Here is a 21,861-nt window from a genome sequence, read left to right as displayed (position 1 = left end):
AGTTTAAGCTGCTTCTGTATCCTGTTATCGTAAAAGTACCCTGGCTCGTTTGTTTTGTCAATTTTTCTTGCAACACCCTGACCAGAAATGCTTATTGTTATCTCCTGGGAAAAGTAACCTGCGTTCTTGGGTCTGTGCTAAGTGATATTTATCAGGGGACAGTGCAGCTTTATGAGCTGACTCCACTTATTGTTCGGTCCTTGCCTGGAGAATCCCCGGGACAGAGGAGCCTGGTGGGCTGCTGTCAGTGGGGTCGCACAGAGTCAGACACGACAGAAGCGACTTAGCAGCAGCATTGTTCAGTCAGGTCACTCGAGCACAAGACACTTGAATTCAGTGAATTGCAAAAAAAAAAAAAAAAAAAGTATCTAGAGGCTTTGATGGATTCTCTCCCTTTGGGGGTGGTTGTGATGGAGCCTGTGGCTCCAAAGATTCTCCCCCCACTCCACCCTCTATGAGAGATAGATTAAGTACAGTCAGGATACAGACATTTACATTATCTTACTAAGATGTAATCTAAACAACATACATGACAAGACAGGGCTCGCTCCCGGGCAGGGACGCCAGACACTGCTGCCAGGAGGGGAATCCTCCCCGGAGGAGCTCACAGGGTAGATTCAAGCCTACGTGTAGTCTGAGAGTTTTCTATCTGAAGAGAGGAGGATTTGACAGATTCTGAAGTTCATTCAAGAGCACAAAGAACTAACACAGACTTAGAGAAGGAACTTAAGGTCACGGTGGGTGGGGAGGGAGGGATGCGTTGGGAGTTTGGGGTTGACAGGCACACACTGCTGTATTTAAGAGAGATAACCAGGGAGACCTCCCCGGCGGCCCAGTGATTGGGACTCTGTGCTTCCACTGCAGAGGGCATGGGTTCGATCCCTGGTCAGGGAACTAAGATCCTGCATGCCACACAGTGTGGCCAAGAGATTAAAAAAATTAAAATCAAGGCATTATCTATTTTAAAAAAAGACAGACAACCAGTAGGGACCTACTGTATAGCACAGGGAACTCCTCTCAATACTCTGTGATAACCTAAATGGGAAAAGAATTCGAAAAGGAACAGATACATGTATATGCATAACTGAATCGCTGTGCTGGACACTGAGACACAGCACTGTTAACCAGCTATTCTCCAGTGAGGGCTTTGTCGGTGGCACAGTGGTGAAGAACCCGCCTGCCAATGCAGGGGATGCAAGTCCAGTCCCTGGGTCGGGAAGATCCTTGGAGGACAGCATGGCAACCCACTCCAGTACTTTTGCCTGGAGAATGCCATGGATGGAGGAGCCTGGTGGCCTACAGTCCATGGGGTTGCAAAGAGTGAGACACGACAAAAGCAGCTTTGCACGCATGCACACATACTGCCATCAAATAAAAAATTAAAAAAGAGAAGAACTGAAATATCTTTGGAAATAGAGGCGCCAAAAGGCGAGACCATGGGGAACTAACACGTGCCCACCTGCTGTGGACACTGTCCTGACCCTGGGGTGGAAAGTGAGGCTTCCTACTCTTGTGTTTAAGAAGAGGGGCTGCCTCCATCAACCATCAGAGGTGGGTCATAGGGGGATAATGGGAGCCATGCCCTCTTGGTGCTGGGATGCTGCCCGTGGACCCCTCTCCCACCTCCCCCACCCACCCCCCAAGCCAGAGTGGCCCCTCACCATGATGATCATGTCCCAGAGCTCCTTCAGCAGGCGGACCTCTTTGTGACAAGCCTTAAGCTGCTTGTAGTCTGGGACGCTGACCTCGAACAGGCTCCCGGACTTGCACAGCGCATCCATGATGCTCTCCATGGCCGCGATGCTCTTTTGTTGCTGTGGGCATAGGAGGAAGCCAGTGAGCGGGGTGCCTGTGCTCAGTGGAGCCTTCCCCCTCTGCCCCCAACCCCGTCATGTCCCAGTGACCCTCAGAGCTGTCAGCACACTGTACTCCGACCCCATGCACACAGGAAGGCAGCAAACTTTCTAGTTGGGGGAGCAGCGCCTTCCCATCCGTCCCCCCAACCACCCCTGGCTTCTCTGATGGGGCCTGGAGGGGAGGGCCCATAGGATGGCTGAGCTTGCCTGTCTGCGCGTGCGCGCGCACACACACACACACACACACACACACACACACACAGCCCCAAAGCTGGTCCCATCGAGGCCGTGTTTCTGGGCTCACGAGAATGACAGCTTGAGAAAAGATGGGTCCCCAGAGTTACCACCCCATCTCCTCCTTGAGCAAAAATACCTTACTGAGGGACTTGTAGGGGTCGGGGTCGCTGAAGCTGAATGGGGCTTCTTGCCTGAACCTCTCTCTGAACTCATGCTGCTTGAGCTGCGGGAGGACCATGTGAGACGCTCAGGCCCCCCGCCCCAGGGCCCGGCCATGGTGGGAGCTGCAGCCCGGCCCTCCCACCCCCGCCAGGCCACCGTACCTCGAACTGCTGGCACTTCCGCCTCAGGATGCTGACCTCGTTGGCCTGCAGGGGCGACACGTTCTGCTTCACCTGGAGGGCCAGCTTCTTGGTGTTTGTCCACTGCTCCGGCAGTTCCTGTGCAGGTAAAGGCCAAGGACCACTCCCTTTTCTGCTCTTTTTAAAAATTTTTCTAGTGTGAGATCATTACGGACTCACGGGGAGCTGCAAAAATATCACAGGGAGGGACTTCCCTGGTGGCCCAGTGTAAGACTCTGCGATCCCAAGGCAGGGTGCCGGGGTTTGATCCCTGGTCAGGGAACTAGACCCCATGTGCTGCAACCAAAGATGCTGTGTGCTGCAACTAAGACCCAGTGCAGGCAAATAAATCAATAAATAAGTATTGGAAAAAAACAGCACAGAGAGTCCTGTGTGCCTCCCCGCAGCCTTCTGCAGTGCTGGCATCTTGTACAACTGAGGCTCAGTGGCCAAGCCCGCATCGGACCCTGGGTGTTTCTGTGAACAGATGACGGAACTTGTTGGGTTTTACCCTGTTTTAATCTCAGTCTACCTGTGAGTGTGTTGTATGCGCACATGTGAGTGCATGTGTTGCAGGCAGGTGTAGCCCCAGGCACTTCTGTCTCATGTATAGGTTCCCATAACCCCCACCACAATCCACATACCTCGCTGTTCGTCACTGCCAGGGAACCGTCCTGCGTCAGCTCTTTCCATCAGCACCTACCCTGCATCCCCAGCCTGGACAGCCACTAACCTGTCTTCCCTTCCTGTAGTTTTGTCGTTTCAAGAATGACTTTATGGGGAGGGAGGTGGGAGAGGGGTTCAGGATGGGGAACACATGTACACCTGTGGCAGACTCATGTCAGTGTATGGCAAAACCACTACAATATTGTAAAGTAATTAGCCTCCAATTAAAAAAAAAATATATATATATATATATAAAAGAATGACTTTAGCAATCAGATGAAGTTTTGTATTTTCCAAGTTATCCACACTTGAGCAAATATTGTACTTGCCGTAAAATATTTTAAAGACAAAAATCCCAGCCCCTAATCTCTTTGCCCACAGACAGGTATTGTCTTACTTTCTTCTACAATTAACTAACAGTCTTTGTTGGCGGTGGCATGCCTCAAACATTTATCAGGATTTTTACCACCCCACTTGCCCTGTCCACCGCCCCAGAGCTCCTGGGCCTGGCCACACACACTTCTAATCCTGGTCCTTACTGAGCCCTGGGCAGGGGGGAAAGGGGCCAAACGTGACGTGCTCTAAACCAGGGCCTGGGCAGCGCGAGAGGTCATCACAGCCACCCACACCACCCTGTTGCTCCCTCTGCTGGGGTTCTTGGGCACTGGCTGGCATCCGTGTCTCCTGGCACAGGGTGTCAGGCCTGTGTGACCAGACAGAGTCAGGGCAGAGAAAGGGAGCAGGTAGAGGCAGCCAGGTCTGGGAGGAGACAAAGCTCAGGGGGTGGCTTGACCCTGCCTGCAGGACCCATCTCCTCTGTCCCTCCCTTCCCCCACCCACCCCAGCCGCATACACAGATGCATTGGCACCAACATTGACATCCTGTAAATCAGCCATAACGTGCCAGGCTTCTTCAAGTCCCTGCATCCCCTGCCGTGGCCCCTCTGCTCCACGGGCATGGAGCTGCCTGGGAGCCTTCTCCTCCAGGGAGCTGATCTCTCTCACAGCCTCGCTGCTGGCCCCTAATCTTAGCAGGGTCTCTGCAGACCCTGTTCTTGGTCCACCGTCCCTCATGCCCAGGCTCCCACTGGCTCAGGAGGTGGCGTGGGACATGAAGGCATTTCTAATCCATTGAAACACCAACTAAATGCAGGGACTATTCCCCTCCCACCCTTGGGAGGCAATCTCCCTGTCCCCTCGTCTCTGGAGAGCCTTGTCCTCCCACCCCACTGTTCCCCAGGGATCTCAGGTCTAGAAGAGGAGGTTTGGCCCACAAGTTCCGGGTCACAAGGGCCCACCCTCCTCTGGCCCTGCCTCGCAGGGCTCCAGCTCCCCTGACAGGGCATCTCAGTCCCATCTACCTGCAGCTTCACGTGCGTCTCCTCGGGCATCTCCTCCCCGTAGGACTTGAGCAGCTCGATGGTCTGCTTCAGAGGCTCAAACATGTTGTCCGTGGCCGTCTGCCTCTCCTTGACCTTCATCAGATGCCCCATCACTTCCACGAGGCCGTCATAATCCCCCTCCTTAACGGGCTTCGTTAAGCCCATCCTGGCAACTTTCATGAAGGCTTCCAGGTCCGCGAGGCTGGTGGGTGTGAGGCCGCATGTGATGGGCGCCCCCCGCAGGGGAGGGCCGAGTCCCTGTCTGTCTGGCACCCCATATTTCACTAGCTCAACTGGTCGGGGAGTCCCAGGTAGGGTCACATCTCAGGGTGGCCTTTGCAAGGCCTCCTGGATGAAAGAGCGGGATTACATGTTCTCGGGGCCCCTGGTGACTCCCAGCCCACCACCGCCTGTAACTGCACAGGTACCACCCTTGAGTTTCATGCCAGGCTTCCCTGCCCAACTCAGGGCTCCTAAAGGATTCCTTGTTGGTCAGACATAGTAAGTGCCCAGTAAAGAAGCAACGATCGAGGAACCAGGGCCCCTACTCCCCGCCAGGTGACACCTTCCTGCTGGGACCCACCCTCTGTGGGGCCACTGGTCTCTAAACCTGACCTTCAGCTCCACACCCGGTTGGCTGGAGGCCCTGGCACAGGGCTCCCCGGGGTGTGGTCAGCGTTGGGCCGGTGGGGGTGGGCCCGGGGCAGCGGTCCTGGTGCCCACCTGTTGATGACGTGGTTGCCCAGGTGCCGCTTGAACATGAGGCTCCAGCGCTTGATGGTGTTGAGGAGGGCCTGCTTGAAGGGGCGGCAGTCACACTGCAGCCAGCCGTTGAACACCTTGGTGTTGTCGCACTTAGACACCTCCTCGTACAGCTTCTCGTAGGAGTCGATCTGGGAGGCAAGGACCCGCTCAGCCATTGGGCTGCTGTGGTGGGGCCAGCACAGCGCATGGGAGCAGGGGAGGCCCTCGCAGTGCACTCCTTTCCTTCTCCCAGCCCCAGCTGATGGCCCCTGCAGCCCAGAAGACTATTGCTGAACGCGGATACAGGCTGTCAGAAAGGGACATCACCGGGTGAGGCCAGCAGGGCTTCTGAAGGAGGGCGTGACTAAAGTTCCGAGGGGTGCAAGGGGTCCCGGGTGCCACGGGGCACCCTTAACTCCACCAGCTTTGTGCTGCTGCCTGTCCTAGAGGCTTTCAAGATCGGCAGTCAGCTGTCCCCACCCTGTCGTGGGAAAGACTGTGTCCCCTACCCCAAGCATCTCCCCTATGGCTAGGCCACCCTCACCAAGCTTCAGGAAAAGACATGAAGGTCTGTAAACTTATTACGTTTTCTTGTGTTCTAATATATATATATATTTTGGCCACTCCATGAGTTTTGAGGGATCTTAGTTCCCTGACCTGGGAGCAAACCCAGGAAGAGTCGATTCCTAACTGCTGGACCACCAGGAAATTCCCATCATGCTCTACATTCCTGATGCTTTGGCATTGGTGGCCTTGCTGACCCTGGAGGGACAAGCCTGGCCCTCGTCACAGGCTGGCTCATTCCTAGAGATAGCAGACAATCCTCCCCCGCCGCAGGACAGCGTTGTTTCATGTGCAAACAACGAACCAGAGTCCTCACCCCGATTTTTACCACCTGCTCTCACATTTTAGGCCACTGTCCACCTGCTCAGGTATCACCCAGGGGGCCAGGTACCTGACAGCCTGAGATAGCCCATACACCCCTGAGTCACTGAAATGATTCAAACTAGCCCATCCAAAGCCAGCTTGCCCTGCCTTGCTTGCTCCTTCCCACGAGGACTCTAGCGCAAGTTCTCGGTCACGCTTTCCCCTCATTCTCTGTCTCCTGACACTGGTGCCCTGCTGGCAACACCCGTGGCCTGGAGTGCCCCCTCCTTTTGGGAGCCGTGGGTCACAAACCCTCTTTTCATGGTGGCTGTCTGCTGGTCTGTTGGTCTCTCCATACTTGAATAATAATAAAACCTACATTTAAAAAAAACATTCACCCAAGTTTTCAATCAAACCCGGTGCCCCTCCCCAGCAGTGGGGGCGGGGAGGGCATGGTTGATTCCAGGAGCGAGAAAACCGGTGGGCAAGGTCCACACACACCTGCTGCTGGAACTGGGCGAGGGTGGGCGGTGTCTTGGGGAGGGTCTCCTCGGGTCGGCTGTCCAAGTCCTCCCGGCTGATGGCGCGCCCGTAAGTGAGGAAGTTCCTCATGAACTCCTGCGGGTCGTCCGTCCACAGATAGGAGTAGCGCTCGAAGGAGTCCTGGTACTCCTCGGCCTCCTTCATGGCGCTGATGACCAGGTTGGAAATCTCCTCCCGCATCTCTATGAGGTCCGTCATGTCTTCCAGGTCGGTCTGCAGGCGGGCAGGAGGGGAACAGACAGGTGAGGGCTTCGCCCCGTGGGCTCCCTGACCCGGAGAGCGGTTCAAGTGTTGGCTCAAGTGTCGCTAACCTCCCGAGATGAGAGGAGGGGACACATTCCCACTGGCGGCGTTCTCCCATGTGAAGGTATGCTGGACGTGACTTTTTGCCTGGCAGACCCCAGGACGACTCACGCATAGCTTCATTCATTTAGTAGTTACTCACCTGCTGTGTACACGCGGTGGGAGGGGGCACTGGGAGTGTGGACAGGGCTCACGGGGACGTGGACAGTCCTGGGCTGGGGTCACAAGTTTATCAGTAAATCAAAAACTGAGTCATCATGACTCTCATCCTTGTATCCAGGTGTAGCGGGGAGGAGCTTGGGGGACACCCCCTGAGAAGTGATCGTCGGTCTGGGAGCTGATGGACGGGAGGTGAAGAGCCAGAGAAACAGCAAAGGACCTGCGCTGAGAGGAGGCACATATCTGAGGACCTGAGTGGAGACCACACGGACGGCTGCAGCAGGAGCACGGGAGGCCCTGGCTGGACAGGCCTTTTGCATTTCGAGAGACAGAAAACGCAATCCAAGTTGGTCTTAGCGAAACGGTAGCGACTGGCTCCCATAACTGGAAAATCTCAAGGTGGAGGGTGTGTATGAAACATGTTTTTTAAGTTTCTGTATCTTAACAAGCATTCTTGCCTAGAGAACCCCATGGACAGAGGCGCCTGGGAGGCAGCAGTCCACAGGCCCACACAGACTCGGACACGACTGAAATGACCCCACAGCAGCAGTAAGAGGTTTTGGCATCTTAAAAAATCTCGCTGGGAATCCCCTCGCCATCCAGTGGTTAAGGGCTCAGCACTCTCACTGTTGCAGGCCCGGGTTCGATCCCTGGTCAGGGAACTACAAATCCCGCAAGCTGCCTGATGTGGTGCAAAAGAAGAAAAAAAAAAAAAAAATCTTGCTGGCTGGGGAGAGACGGCCCCCCTGCAGGGCCAGCCACTTCTAAGAGAGCGAAGGCCTGGGATGGGGGCACGCCTTGTGCAAACCAGACAAATGCCCAATCACCTCCTTTATCTAACCAATCCACATATCCCAAGCCCGTGTTTCCCCTACTCTATTACCCCAGCGCCAGGTACCAGATAACCGGAGATGACCCTGGGGCCTGTCTGGAGCAGTTTCCCTAGCTCTACCAGCCTCTGGCCTGGGCTTCCGTCCATCCTCCTCCTGCCTCCTGACCAAACCTGCTGCTCCCTACTTCGCCCCTGAACGGCCGACCGCGCCTCTCCTTTCTTGGGGAGCTGTGAGCAACATTATGTTTTCTATCAGTGGCACTGACCTCTCTCTGTAGTCACTCAGTTGCCTCGATAAATTAAAACCTTGCAAATGAGACCAGGGCAGGGTGTGCACAGCCTGGGGTGTGGCCGGGTCACCGGGACCATTACTCTGCCTTGCTCTGTTCTGCTGCATCACGCGAGGACCCCAGGGCGGGTGGAGGAGCCCCAAACGTGCGGCCCTTCAGATTCTAGAGCCACATGTCAGGCTCCGGCTCTCATCAGCCTGTGTTGGTCCCACACGTCTGTGCCTGAGTGGACCTCTGGGGGTGTGGTTCACTCTGTGCTAAGCTCCAGAGCAGCTCGCCATGGGCACTTGGGCCTGGAACACTACCTCTGTGTGGCTCAGGAATCCTCAAATCGTTCTCTCTGCCTGGGAATCTCCTCCCGTCCTGCTCAACTCAGAATGCAGCTCAGCTGCTCTGGGGAGCTGTCCTTAACCTGGCCAGGTATTTCCTCCTGTCCTCACATCACTACACATACCTGGTCCCTGACAGCACAGAGCATCTTGCTGGAAATGTTTGTTATTACAAATAATACACACCCATCATCAAGAAGTTCAAACAAGGCAGAGCATATGAAACAAAAAGCCCCCTTTACTTGCCCTGTCCCCCCGCCTCCCTCGCCCCCATCCTGTCTCCCAGAAGTGAGCACTCTTGACAGTTTGGAGTGTGTCCTTAGGAAGACAGGCCTTTGTTTGCTTAAATGAATGAAATCACATTCTAAACATAGTTCCGCAGCTTGATAAACACTTGATAACACACCACGAGCCTCCTTCCATCCCAGGCTCCCTTTTGTGACTCATTTAGATGCCTTTGTCTGGATGGGCCTGAAGCTACTGAAGGACTCCTGTATTTGATGGCCATTAGGTCTTTTCCAATGTTTGCTTAACTGCCCCACAAACCATGCTCCAACAAGCACACCCTCTCAGACTTCCCCCTTCAGGGAGGCTGAATTTCCCCCGCCTTTGCATCCCCAGGATCTGATCTGTGTTTTAGGTCGTGGGTGGGTATTTAATGCATTCAGAGCAAACGGGTGTGGGAGCCAGTGGAAGGCACATTTGTCAAAGAGCCTGCATGCTCAGAGGATCAGACTGTAAATTACGGGAGGGAGGAAAACGGCAGGAAGTGGGGCGGGAAAGCACACTCGGCATCTCGCTGTGGGTGGGGAGGTGTTGAGGGAATGAAAACCAGGTCGACCAAGGACAGGTCCACTCTGGTGAGAGAAATCGGGCCACCACCCGCGGGGAGCCTGGTAGAATGGAAGCCCCTGGGCTCCTCATCACACACGGGACCACCACCATGAAACACACACACACGACCAAGCGCTGCCGCATCAGTAAGGCGATTCTGACCCCGGGTAGCAGTTGGTGGCAAGGAAAGTGGTGGGGCCGTAACCAAGCCCAGACTGACCTTATAGTGCATCCTGCCCTTGGCCAGTCTGGGGATGAGCTTGGCTGCATTGTAGATGTCGGTGACCAGACTCCCGATCAGCGTCAGGAAGCCTCGGTCCCCACCCACCTCCAGGGATGGATTGAAGACCAGCCCATCGTCCTCCAGCTCCATGCGGACCTCGAACAGCGGCGCGACGCTCTCCTAAAACAGGGTGTTACGGGGTCAAGGCCCTGCCCTTGGCTAACCGTTCTCAATGCCTGATGTTCACCCAGGCACCAGACAAGGTCTAGGGCTGGCTCCTGCTGGCTGGGACTGCTACAGAGAGCACACTCCCCACCAAGGGCCCATGAGCAAGAACTGTGCAGCCCAATGCAGCACCACCAGGCCAAACGCAGGCTGGGTGTCCAAGCCAGACGGAGCAGCAACGACTGAGTGCTTAGGAGACCCACTACCTGCGTTCAAGCCCATATCTGCTACTGACCAGCTGTGTGGTCTCAGGCGAGAACCTCGATATCGTTTCCCCAGATATATGAAATGAGCAGACTTGTTTCATAGAACAGAGGCAATTGTTGTCCCCATCTCTTTGGGTTACCATGGGGATTAGATGGATAGTTAACATACAGAGCGTGTGGGGCAGGGGCGGGGGGCATCCCAGCCAGGCAGGATGGCCTCTGCTGAACTCCAGAAAGGACAAGCCTCACGTTCCACAGAGGTCCTGCTTACAAAGTGGGCACACGGTAACCCTGTCTGTTCCTGGGTCCTCCTTGTGAGGTTGCAGATCCTAGGTGTGGTCTTGGGTGACAGAGGACAGGATGGAGCCCACCCAATACACCAATAAATCTCAAGAGTGCAGGCCGAGGCCCACAGGTGCTTGGGACCTGCTCCATGGCCACTAACCTTCCTCCAAACGTAGTCCACACTGGCCCTGTGGTGGCCAGCTCAAGAGCCCCCTGGCTGTATGACTGGGGGAGACTCTGCACTAGTGTCTGAGTGAGCTGAGTGGGAGAGGTCAGCTGTGATGAACTCAGTTGAGCAGACTTTGCTTGAGACTCTGTCTTGGGGGGGCCACTCCTACTGGTTGGCCACTTGCAAATACAGAGCCTCCCTGGGACTTTTTAGGAAGGACAGTGTGTTATCAGGGCCTCATCAACCATTTGACCATGACTGCTCTCTTTGTAGGGATAAATACTACACATTAGCTACCTTCGTTGCTGATATTGCATTGCTATATCTTGCTTGCTGAGTCTTTCTTGTTGTTTAGTCACTAAGTCATGTCTGACTCATTTGTGACCCCATGGACTGTAGCCCTCCAGGCTCCTCTCTGTCCATGGGATTTCCCAGGCAAGGATACTGGAGTGGGTTGCCATTTCCTTCTCCAAGGGATCTTCTCCACCCAGGGATTGGACCCACATCTCTTGCATTGGCAGACAGATTCTTTACCACTGAGTCACCAGGGAAGCCCTTGGTGAGCCCTACAGCTAGTAATGCCTTCTACTTTCACCAACAGACTCTGGGGTCTGTTGATAATCTGGTGACAACTGCCCTCTGCACCTGTGTCGGGGTGTCTCACTGTGGTGCCCACCACCCTCTCCTGAGAGTGAGCTGAGTGGGCTTGGTCTCTGATCTTGCCCTCCTGGGCAGTATCCAAAGTCACTTGGGAGCCCCTGTAGTGAAAAAGACACAGGCAGGGCACAGCTCAGGGAGAACAGGCCAGGATGCAATTAACCAGCAAACCCACTCTGCTGACCTGGTTTAAGCTTCTGCTCGATTCGGCAGAGGGTGGAGAGCGTTGGATGACGCTGCCAACAGGAGGGCACATCCCACCCCCAGGCTACAGGAGGAGTGGCCAGTGGTGCCTGCTTTTCCTCAACCGACAGCAACACAGGTCAGCTCGGCTCTGGGGCGGTGTGCTTAGCCCATTTATGCTGCAGCACATTCAGGGTGACCAGATGTCCCGGGGTGCAGGACTTTCAGATTTGAAATCAGGATAAGTTTGTCACCCTGGGCAGATTTTAATAAGTCTGTTCTTTCATCAGGAAACCACAGATTATAGATTCCAGTGTAAACCTTATCTCATATTTATAATAGATATGTATGTGTACGCATATACTTAAATCTCACGCCTGTCACTTACATCTGCAACCATGTTGTCCATCAGGTAATTTAGAGACTTGCGAATGAATTGGTCAAATTCATCTAAGACCATGCTGTCAATGTAGTTGACGTAATCCTTCCAGGACTGGCTTGTCGTATCTGCTCTGAAGAGTTCTGCATTTTCCTGCAAACAGAACCACATGGCTGCTTGCTGTTTCACTGGGTCTACCTGTTTCCTCTTTAGTCAATTTATCCAATGACTTTCTGGACTACCCTTGTCCTCGTTTACACGCTCCACACCCAGAGGTCTGATTTTGGCCTCCTGAATGTGCCAGTCTCTTCCTAGGTCAGTGTCTTTGTCTAGGCTGCTCCTTCCCATTCATGCCAGGTATGACCTGCTTCTCCTTGACCCTCCTTGATCACCACCCCCATTCATCTCAGGTTTGGCTCCTGGCCCTGCCCCCCACCTGTGTTCCCTCTAGTGACCCATTATTTGTGCCTGTGATGACACAGATGACAATGCTGAATTATTGTCTTTAGTCTGTACCTCCCCTTGATGCCAAGCATCACAAGGACAGGAATTGACTGTCCTTCACACCATTATACCTCTGGCACTAAGCCAAGTGTCTGGAGCAGAGCAGGAGCTGGTGGATGGATGGATGAGTGGGTGGGTGGGTGGATGAGTGGGTGGGTGGGTGGATGAGTGGGTGAATGGTTGGATGGATGAATGGATGGGTTGATGGTTGAATGAGTGATGGATGGTTGAATGATATATGGGTGGATAGATGGTTGAATGGTTGGGTAGGTGGGTAGATGAATCTATAAGACACTGAGTGTTACGAGGAAACACGAAGTTGAACACGACCCAGCCTGTACCCTCAGGCAGTTACGTTCTAATAGGGAAGACACGACACAGGCTTAAATAGCTTCAGTGTAAGATAGAAAACAATGCTTCACAGGACTATTATGGGAGTCGAGGACTCTAGCAAACTTATGTGATGACAAAGCCTCTTCCTGGCCCTGAGCCAGATTTCTCTCTCCCCTATTGTTTCCAATACATCTGGGAGTGTTAACAGGTTAATCAGTTAACTCTTTCAAGTAACCTTTTTGCTGTTTAACAAGTTAATTTACTGGGACCTTCTGGTACCAGAGCAAAGGAAGAAGAGCTGGAAACAAAGTATTTCTTGGCCTAGTCAAGTCACTCCACTTAGTAGGGACCTTCTGAGCAATGATTTGACCATAAGAACAGCTCAGCAGACCCTCCTCCTTCAAGGTGGCCTGCTGGTCCCAGATTCAGCTATCCCCAGGGACCCTGTAGAACTATGTCACTTGTCCACACCGATTGATGTAGGGGGAGGAGGCTCTGACATCCTTAGAGGAGGACAGACATGTGGCCAGAGGATCGGGCTTCCAGGTGAGCAATCAGCAGAGTCTGCCGTTATAAAATCAGACTCCTGGATTAAAGGTTGCAGACATCTGACGTTTTATGAAACCTCCAGCCCCTCCCCACCCTGCTCCTTCCTCCCTGGCTACTGAAAGCACGTGGACTCTCTAAGGCCTTCCCAGGCATCTCCTCACCGCGACCATGGCCTGGATCTTCAGGCCAGCATCCTTGACCGCAGTGTAGCGCTTGTTGAGGTTGGCCACCCTCCCATCCAAGTCTAACAGGGCCTCTTTCTTGTTGTCCTTCCTTTCAAACATCGGGTTGGCTGACCAGTCCTGGAGGGAAAACATGAGCAGGAGAAAAGCGCCTGGAGAAAAAGCTTCCAGTCTCACTCCTTCCCAATACACCTTTAGGAGTAAGTGTCCCCGCCCTGAGGTGGGCCTCACAGAGGCTGAGGGACCACCAAGCACTGTTAGACAGTCTTCAATGATGTGACTCAAAACTAACAGGGGCCTTGCGGGACCACAGAGAGACCCCTGGGCATTTCGCCCCATCAGGCCTGGAAGGAGCCTGCCTAGGGAAAGCAGTATCTGACCCTCTCATCAGGAACCACAGGAGCTGGAGGTGAGGGGACATGGTGACTGGATCCAGAGACGTGTGTGAAGATGCTCAGTGTCCAGGACAAAAGGGACACAAGGGAGAGAATAGTGACTGGAGGAAGTGCCTGGGGACTGGGGAAATGCTGCTGTTTTCAGACTGAAAGCTTCTTGTGAATCCAGGGAATATTAACAAAAGGAGACACACGTCTGGACACACGCTGGTGATGTGTCTGAGCCCTGATTACGACCAAGGACTATCTGCCTCTGGTCGGAGAGAACAGGGACAGCAAAGGGAAGTCGTACCACAGTCAAGTTTTTTCAACATCGTGGCTACAAGAAGGGGTGGCTGCAGCCTGAACTGTGTCTCCCGCCAGACTTATATGTTGAAGTCCTAATCTCTAACACTCAGGATGTTACTGCATTTGAGAGAGGGCCTTTAAACAGGTGATTCAGGTGAGGTCATTAAGACGGGTTTTAATCCAATACCACTGGTGTCCTTATAAGAGGAAATTAGAACACAGAGAAACTGTAGTGTTGAAGACTCTTGAGAGTCCCTTGGACTGCAAGGAGAACCAACCAGTCAATCCTCAAGGAAATCAGTCCTGAATATTCATTGGAAGGGCTGATGCTGAAGCTGCAATACATTGGCCACCTGATGCAAAGAGCTGACTCATTGGAAAAGACCCTGATGCTGGGAAAGATTGAGGGCAGGAGGAGAAGGGGACGACAGAGGATGAGATGGTTGGATGGCATCAACCAACTCAATGGACATGAGTTTGAGCAAGCTCCAGGAGTTGGTGATGGACAGGGAAACCTGGCGTGCTGCAGTCCGAGGGGTTACAAAGAATCAGACACAATTGAGCAACTGAACTGAAGAGGACACAGGGAGAAGCAGCCATCTACATGCCCAGGAGATAGGCCTCAGGAGGAACCGAACCTGCTAGCACCTTGACCTTGAACTTCGTACCTTCAGGACTGTGGGACAATACATTTCTGCTGTGTAAGCTGCCCAGTCTCTGGTCCTTTGCTATGGTGGCCAGAGCAGATGAATATAGAGATCTTTCTAGACTACTGAAGGAAAAGAACCACATCAAAAAATCCTTTCTTTGGACAAGCTAGGTGAGATCCAAAGAAAGAGCTTAAGACAAGCAAGGACTCAGAAAGCAGGTCATCAACACATCCTTTCTGAGGCAATGACTTGAGGAAATGGTCTGATCAAATGAAAATTGAATCAGAAAAAAGTAGGGTGGGCAGTGGCTTTTGCCTACAATTTATTGAGTTACATCTAAGTGGATGGTGATGAAATGACTGTGAACTATAATGCAGGAAAGAGTTTCATACCGAGATAAGCCAAAGGTATCTCAACACAGATGAGATGCTTTCTAATGAACAGATTATGATGGCCCGTGGCAGGTGTCTGCAGATTTGGGCCTTGATGACAGACCATGTTGGGGAGGGGGTGCCAGGGAAGGCTGTCCCCCAGTTTTCTGGATCGGGCTTGAGAGAAAGGACCCATGGTGGTCTTCATTGAATGATGAACGTGTTCCCAGCAGGGCTGAGTCTTAGCACCTCTTCCCTGACTGCACCCTCATTCCTGGTATCCGCCTGGCAGAGGGCGCGGCCCCCATGTTCACTGAGCTCAACAGAACCAAATGGAATGGAACTCTGCAGAACGACCTGGGGCTTTTCTGCCCTGGAGCCACCCTGATGTCACCGTTCTGTGGCCCTGAGCCTCACCCAGCAGGTCCCTGCTGCCCTGGGCACTTTACGTGAGCATCTCCGAGGGGCCCGTTTCCTCAGGACTCTGTCCCAGGTCCCTATTTAAGCCCCACTCTGGGGCTTCCCAGGGGCACTAGTGGTAAAGAATCCGCCTGCCAATGCAGGAGGCGTGAGACTCGGGTTTGACCCCTGGGTGGGGAAGATCCTTTGGAGGAGGGCACAACCATGCACTCCAGTATTCCTGCCTGGAGAATCCCACGCACAGAGGAGCCTGGTGGGCTATGGTCCACAGGGTCGCAGAGTTGGACACAGCTGAAGCGACTTAGCACGCACATGCACGCTATGCTTTGCGGTTACTCACCTTCATGGCCTGGGAAATCCCCTCGACGTTTTGCTTTGCTTTTTGTATTCTGTTCTGCAAGTTGTGTAGAATTTCTCGCATCTCTTGAATATATTCAAACACACCTGAGAGAGAAGCATGAAGGGATCTTACAAAAGGAAAGATTTAGCAAAGGCTGACTTGACAATCATTACTGTAACACAGCTCTGGGCAAGTCCCCCTGCCTCTCTGGAGCCCGAAGCAGAGAAAATGGTGGAGAACTTCCAGAAGGGCAGCACTGAGGGGTAACACACACCGTTTGTCCCTTTGGAATCAGGACCTCCCCATCCCCAAGTGGGCGGATCACTGATTCCACAAGAACTCCAGATGCCCGACGGGTTGGACCCCACCTCCGTCCCTCTCACCCAAGTTTAACTCAAAGGGAAGCAAATATTGCCTTCACACCTTCGCCATTCCAGAACAGTGTCGTCTCAGCATTCAATAATTTGACATCGATTGCTTCCAATTCTGACTTTATCAGTGGAAATTCTACGTCCTTTACGGTGGTCTTTATCTGCAAAACAAGGGCTACAGTTTCAGGGCATTTGTTCCAAATGCATGCAGATTTAAAATTGTCTCCTGGTAATGGTGCTTATTACTCAATACCAACCAAACCAGCTACCATTAGTGTGATTTAACTGGGAATTATGTGCACAAAGTTCAGGAGATTCCAACTTTTAAAATTATTTTTTTTTATCATCAAGGATTTATGTATATGCTTAACTCTGAATCACTTATGTTATGGGATAGAAAGAGGAGGAAATTCACTAATGCAAAAACAATGTGTATATAATCCAAAACTTAAAAAATCTGGCTTGTGCTCAGTTGCTTCAGTCATGTCCAACTCTTTATGACTCTGTGGACTGTAGCCCGCCACGCTCCTCTGTCCATGGGATTCTCCAGGCAATAATACTGGAGTGGGTTGCCACGCCCTCCTCCAGGGGATCTTCCCAACCCAGGGATAGAACCCGAGTCTCCTGCATTGTAGGCGGATTCTCTGCCACTCAATCACCAGGGAAGCTTAGAATCATAAAAAAGGAAATCAGAGGAATCAGTATGCCCTGTTTAGTACTTTTCGACAGCTATGTTATAAATCCACACCTTTAGGGCATTTTTCCCAGACATCCCCCTCACCCCATCCCCAGCAGATTCTTTAAAGCTTTACCATCACCCTCCCCACTCTCGCCTAGCTCAGACATTAATGCCTGGGGTCTCTCTCGACAACAGAAACTGTGTTAAGAATAAGAAGTGCGACGTTTCTGGGGCATTTCTCAGAACATCGCCTGGGCCGTGATCATCGCCTGGGCCGTGATCTAAAGCTTGAAATGTGATTATACGGAGGAGGTCCAGGATCTGTGGAGAAGCTGTTCCACTAGTTAAAGCATCAGGGTGAACTGCAAGGGAGGGTCCACACAGGCTCGATCTGGGTCTGCCCCGAGCTAAGAAATTCATGTAACGCTTGAAAGCGTCAGTTCACAGAATAGAAAAACAGATGGAGGGTGTACACAGTTTTTTTAAATATAAATTATTCTTTTAAATAATAAGCACCATTTGTGTGCTTCAGAACATTGTCCTATCTGGTAACATTTTGATTTACACGTAAGGTTCTCAAGGATAGGTCTATATAAAGTGAGGGATGACATAGAAGTTAAATTGCATGTTAGATGCTATTTGCCTTTCACAATAACCCTTGACATATACTTAGTACTTTAAATGGAGCCCCCTCCCCACCTATGTCCTCCTTTTCAAACAATTAATCCCTGGAAAAGGTACGGTATGGGCAGAGAAATAAAGCTTAATGGCTATTACCAGTGGACAGCAGACAGAAGTAAAAGAGAGCACGGACAGGATTATAAAGTGAGTCAATGTGAAATCTTGATTCCATTTATCAACCTTTGGATGTTAAACAGTTATACCAATAGCCCAGACAAGAGCTAAATATTATTACCCTTTTGTGATTGCCCAGAGTAAACAAAGCTCGCAGTGACGGGATGCACTCAGTATGCCCTGTTTAGTACTTTTTGACAGCTATGTTATAAATCCACACCTTTAGGGCATTTTTCCCAGACATGCCCCTCACCCCATCCCCAGCAGATTCTTTAAAGCTTCCCCACCACCCTCCCCACTCTCGCCTAGCTCAGACATTAGTGCCTGGGGTCTCTCTCGACGACAGAAACTGTGTTAAGAAGAAGAAGTGCATTTAAAGGCAGTTATCCCCAGCCTTTTCAGCACCAGGGACTGGTTTTGTGGAAGAAGATTTGTCCACCGGTGGGGATACAGGAAGTGGTTTTGGGATGAGTCAAGCACTTCACATTTACTGTGCGCTTTATTTGTACTATTATTACATCAACTCCACCTCAGATCGTCAGGCATTAGATCCTGGAGGTTGGGGACCCCTGATCTAAGGGACCCCAGGAGCATCACTAGAGAGGGGAGCCAGTATCAATAATAAGGATCATTGTAGACACTTAGCTCCAGGTCCTAACATTGCCTAACATTTGTCCATTCTTGTCTAACATTTTTATTTGAACAATGTCATTCACTGCTGAAGCTAACATGCTTCCCCAGCATGTGCTTGGTAGGGGTTTGTTTGGAAATACAGAAGTGGAAGATAGTTTTCTGTTTTATTCTAATTAATATTTGTTGGATTTGTTTGTTTCTGATTGCATCATTGTAAAAAAAAACCCCAAAGACTCTTGCACTGAAAGTAACCCATGAACATTTTTCCATGTGACTGCATCTCTAAGGCTTCCGTTTTTCCTAAATGCCATGGCTGGGGGCGCATTCTAGGGAATGGATGAATATGGCCTTCTTTGAGTCTGAAGAAAGTTGATTCTGGAGGGAGCTAATTCAAGGACATGCACTTAAGGCAGGCCCTGGGATTTCATGGTTCACAGGCCACTCTCAGGGCCTCTCTGGTCATCTGCTCCCTTCCTTCTGCAGCCCGAGTTTCTGCTCGCTCTTGTTTCTCTGCTGCCCCAAGACTCCAGTGGTAAATGAGGCTGGGACCCAATCCTAAATTCCCAGGGTTCGGGCTTCCCGGCTGATCCAGTGGTTAAGAATCTGCCTGCCAACGCCGTGGACACAGGTTTGATCCCGGTCAGGGAAGATCCCACATGCCGTGGGGCAACTGAGCCTGTGAGCCGCAACTGGGGAGCCCATGTGCCACATCTACTGAAGCCCACGGACCTAGCGCCCATGCTCTGCAGCAACAGAAGCCACCGCAACGAGCAGCCTGAACACCACAGCTAGAGGAGGCGCGTGTACAACAACGAAGACCCCGCACAGCCAGAAGTAAATAAATATTAAAAAAAACAAATTCCAGGGTTCAAGGAGAGAGAAACTTGCTGGCCCCTTTTGGATGAGGCATCATGGTAGACTGAATAATGGCCCCCAAAGGTGGCCACTTCCTAATTCCCAAGACCTGGGATACTATGTCACGTCGCCTTTGGCAAACAAGAGGGTTTGCAGCGTGATTCAGTTAAGGACCTTGACGTCAGGTGGGCCCAACTGGATGGCAAGGTCCTTATAAGACGGAGCCGATAAAAACAAATGAGAAGGGAGTGTGACGACAGAAGTGGAGGTGCGGTGATCCGCGGGTGGTGTGACGTGGCCTCCAGCCCAGGAATGCGGGCGACTCTAGGAGGTGGAAAAGGCAGGGACAGGGATTCACCCAGAGGGAGGCTCCAGTCACTTTCACGGAAACATACTCCATTCTACTCCACATGGGGCTCGTACACCTTTGTCCTAAACGAAACCCCCCCCTCCCAGAATGCGGCGAACAAAAACCCAATGTGGCACCAGCTCACCTCGTTGTACCAGCCGACGATGAGCTCCAAGTTGCCCACGAACTTCCGGAAGGTTTCGTACTGGGAGAACAGGTTCTCGGCGCTCGTGGGGATGTCCTTCTGGTGCTGGAAGTTCAGGTACTTGACCTCTCTCAGCACTGCCACCAACTGAGGCAAGTGAAGAGGACAGAAGCGGTCAGGTCTCATGGCACAGGGCTTGGCAGCACACGTGCAGGTCTGTCCCTGGGAGGCTTCTGCAGCCCCCAGGGGGAGCTGAGGGGGAGGCCGACCTGGGGGACAGGCTCTGCTGGCAGGATCAGGATGCTGCCTTCCTCAGCTCAGTCCATGACCCCCTCACCTGCCCCCACCTTTCTTTGAGGTACCGATCGCCACCTCCTCATGTGTGACCTGTTACGCTAGTTTACTCCTCCATCCGCTCTTCTCCTGACCCTTCCTCCACTGCCTGCCCCCTCAACCCCTGCCCTTCTCGCTCTGTAGGAGGCAAGCTTCAGAAGGACAGAGATCTTTGTTGGTTCGCTAATTTATCCCCAGCACTTACACAAAGTAAGCGCTTAGTAAATGTTTGTTGAATGAAAGAATGCATGTTAGTGGAAGAGACGGTTTCAGAGGGAAAGTCACATGTGGGGCCCCTGCCTTGCTGAAATCACTGCTGACTTCACGAGCAAGGCTGACACACTTGTGTGGGGCCATGCTTGTGGAGGTCCAGACTGCTCCCACTTCTGCCCTAGCACATGGCTAACCATCCGATTTTAGCCCCAGATGGTGAGGATTCCCTCCAGCATCCCCAGCTTGACCAGGGGGCTTATTTATTCAAATCCTGCAAATACCTTTTTTTTTTTTAATTCTCAACCTGATGATTCCTCTTGGGACCCTATGAAACGTGGCCCAGCTTTAAAATAGTACTATATTTTAGTACTATATTCAAGTACTATATACAAGCTATATTCAAGGATGCTATGATTGTCTCATATCTCAAACATACCCCAGGCACACTTCAAGCAACACTTCGATAATAAAGCTTTGGGGTAAATGTGACATAAACGTCAACCCCACAGATTTGTGCTGTCGGGAGGAGGGGGTGAGCCTCAGAGCCGCCTGAGCTTGCCCCGTGAGGAAGCAGACGGCACCCACCGCTTTGCTGAAGTTGACGCGGATGAGGTTGGTGACAGGGTCCCGCTGGATCAGGGGCTGCCCCAGGTTGAAGTGGCAGTCCTTGTCCACCCCCGACACCCACTGCTGGTAGATCCTCTCGCGGTAGCTTCTCAGCAGCTCCATCATCTCGTCGTATTTCTGGTAGACTAGCTTGGCTTCCACGCTGGACATAACCCTGGAATCAGAGTTAGGGGGAGGGTCAGATACTGTCTCCCACGGGGCCTCACTGGCACCCCAACTGAGGCTTTCAGACCCCGGGGTGTTGCAGCAGCCAGCCAGCTCTCTCGTTTCTTCCAGGTTGAGACCCTGAACGTACAAATGGATGATGCCCTGTGTAGGTAGCATCTAATCCAGAAGGTCACATGCTAACCCTTGTAATATTGGCCCCGAATGGCCATGACTTGATTCATAACCTCCAGCTTCCCTAATTCCTCTCTTCTCTTCCAACTTAGGACTAACCAGAGAGCCAGATATGCCTTCCAACCACACTCACAGGACACCCTCCTCCTGTCCCCCAGCCGACAGCCTCCCTCGTTCTGCTGTGAGCTCTCCCGCTCCTCCGCCTGCCTTCTGGCCTCTGCCAAACATGAGTGATGGTGGCCAACTCCCGGCTCTGGCCAGCTACTCAGAGTAGGGGGCATGCGCTGTGGGGTCTCTCCTGGGACCGTGCCCTGGGAAGGAAAGGCTTGGCCGATGGGAGGCGTGGGCCTGCCTCAGAGTGGGGACAGAGCACCTGACCCCACTCCCCGTGGCCACGGAGGAGCGCTGCTGGCCCAGGGCCATCACTCACGGGTGGTCGATGTGCTTGAGGTCCCGCATGGGCGCCTCCAGCCTCTCCTGCAGCTCCAGGCTCCACTTGAGCTGCCCGGCCACGGGGGGCATGTTTTTGTGGATGGGGGGGATGTTGCCATCTGCTGAGGCCGCGATCTGGGCATCATACAGGATCTTGGTGTTGTCCAGCTCAGTGTCAAACAGCTCCAGCATGACCGAGTACCTGGGCACCATCTCAGCGAGAATCAGAGGCCGTTCCAAGAGGCCCCCACACATGTGCAGAAGCTGGAGAGAAACGAGAGAACCTCCTTTGCTGGGGGCGGGGCCCTGCTGGGGGGACCTGTCCCCTCCCCCATGCCTGGCATCACC

The 21,861-nt window shown here is 52.6% G+C and overlaps 1 protein-coding gene across 3 annotated transcripts in view; it reads right to left on the bottom strand.

The window, feature by feature from the left end:
* DNAH17 (dynein axonemal heavy chain 17) overlaps nucleotides 1-21,861 on the bottom strand; it is a 94,625-nt gene that overhangs the window by 59,566 nt on the left and 13,198 nt on the right. For all 3 annotated transcript variants that reach the window (XM_070773975.1, XM_019981371.2, XM_070773976.1), the window contains 14 exons: nucleotides 21,512-21,777; nucleotides 20,701-20,896; nucleotides 19,570-19,716; nucleotides 16,166-16,274; nucleotides 15,743-15,846; nucleotides 13,258-13,398; nucleotides 11,720-11,863; nucleotides 9,604-9,786; nucleotides 6,595-6,849; nucleotides 5,206-5,375; nucleotides 4,462-4,684; nucleotides 2,417-2,533; nucleotides 2,230-2,316; nucleotides 1,662-1,814 (listed from right to left, as the gene is read on the bottom strand). In XM_070773975.1, the coding sequence (XP_070630076.1) occupies nucleotides 1,662-1,814; nucleotides 2,230-2,316; nucleotides 2,417-2,533; nucleotides 4,462-4,684; nucleotides 5,206-5,375; nucleotides 6,595-6,849; nucleotides 9,604-9,786; nucleotides 11,720-11,863; nucleotides 13,258-13,398; nucleotides 15,743-15,846; nucleotides 16,166-16,274; nucleotides 19,570-19,716; nucleotides 20,701-20,896; nucleotides 21,512-21,777 (2,295 nt within the window). The remainder of the gene's footprint in view (nucleotides 1-1,661; nucleotides 1,815-2,229; nucleotides 2,317-2,416; nucleotides 2,534-4,461; nucleotides 4,685-5,205; nucleotides 5,376-6,594; nucleotides 6,850-9,603; nucleotides 9,787-11,719; nucleotides 11,864-13,257; nucleotides 13,399-15,742; nucleotides 15,847-16,165; nucleotides 16,275-19,569; nucleotides 19,717-20,700; nucleotides 20,897-21,511; nucleotides 21,778-21,861) is intronic.

The sequence above is a fragment of the Bos indicus genome, chromosome 19 (assembly GCF_029378745.1).
Source record: "Bos indicus isolate NIAB-ARS_2022 breed Sahiwal x Tharparkar chromosome 19, NIAB-ARS_B.indTharparkar_mat_pri_1.0, whole genome shotgun sequence".
In the NCBI taxonomy this organism is placed as follows: domain Eukaryota; kingdom Metazoa; phylum Chordata; class Mammalia; order Artiodactyla; family Bovidae; genus Bos; species Bos indicus.
Note: the sequence above shows the minus strand (reverse complement) of the source record. Positions and strands in the feature narration are given on the sequence as shown.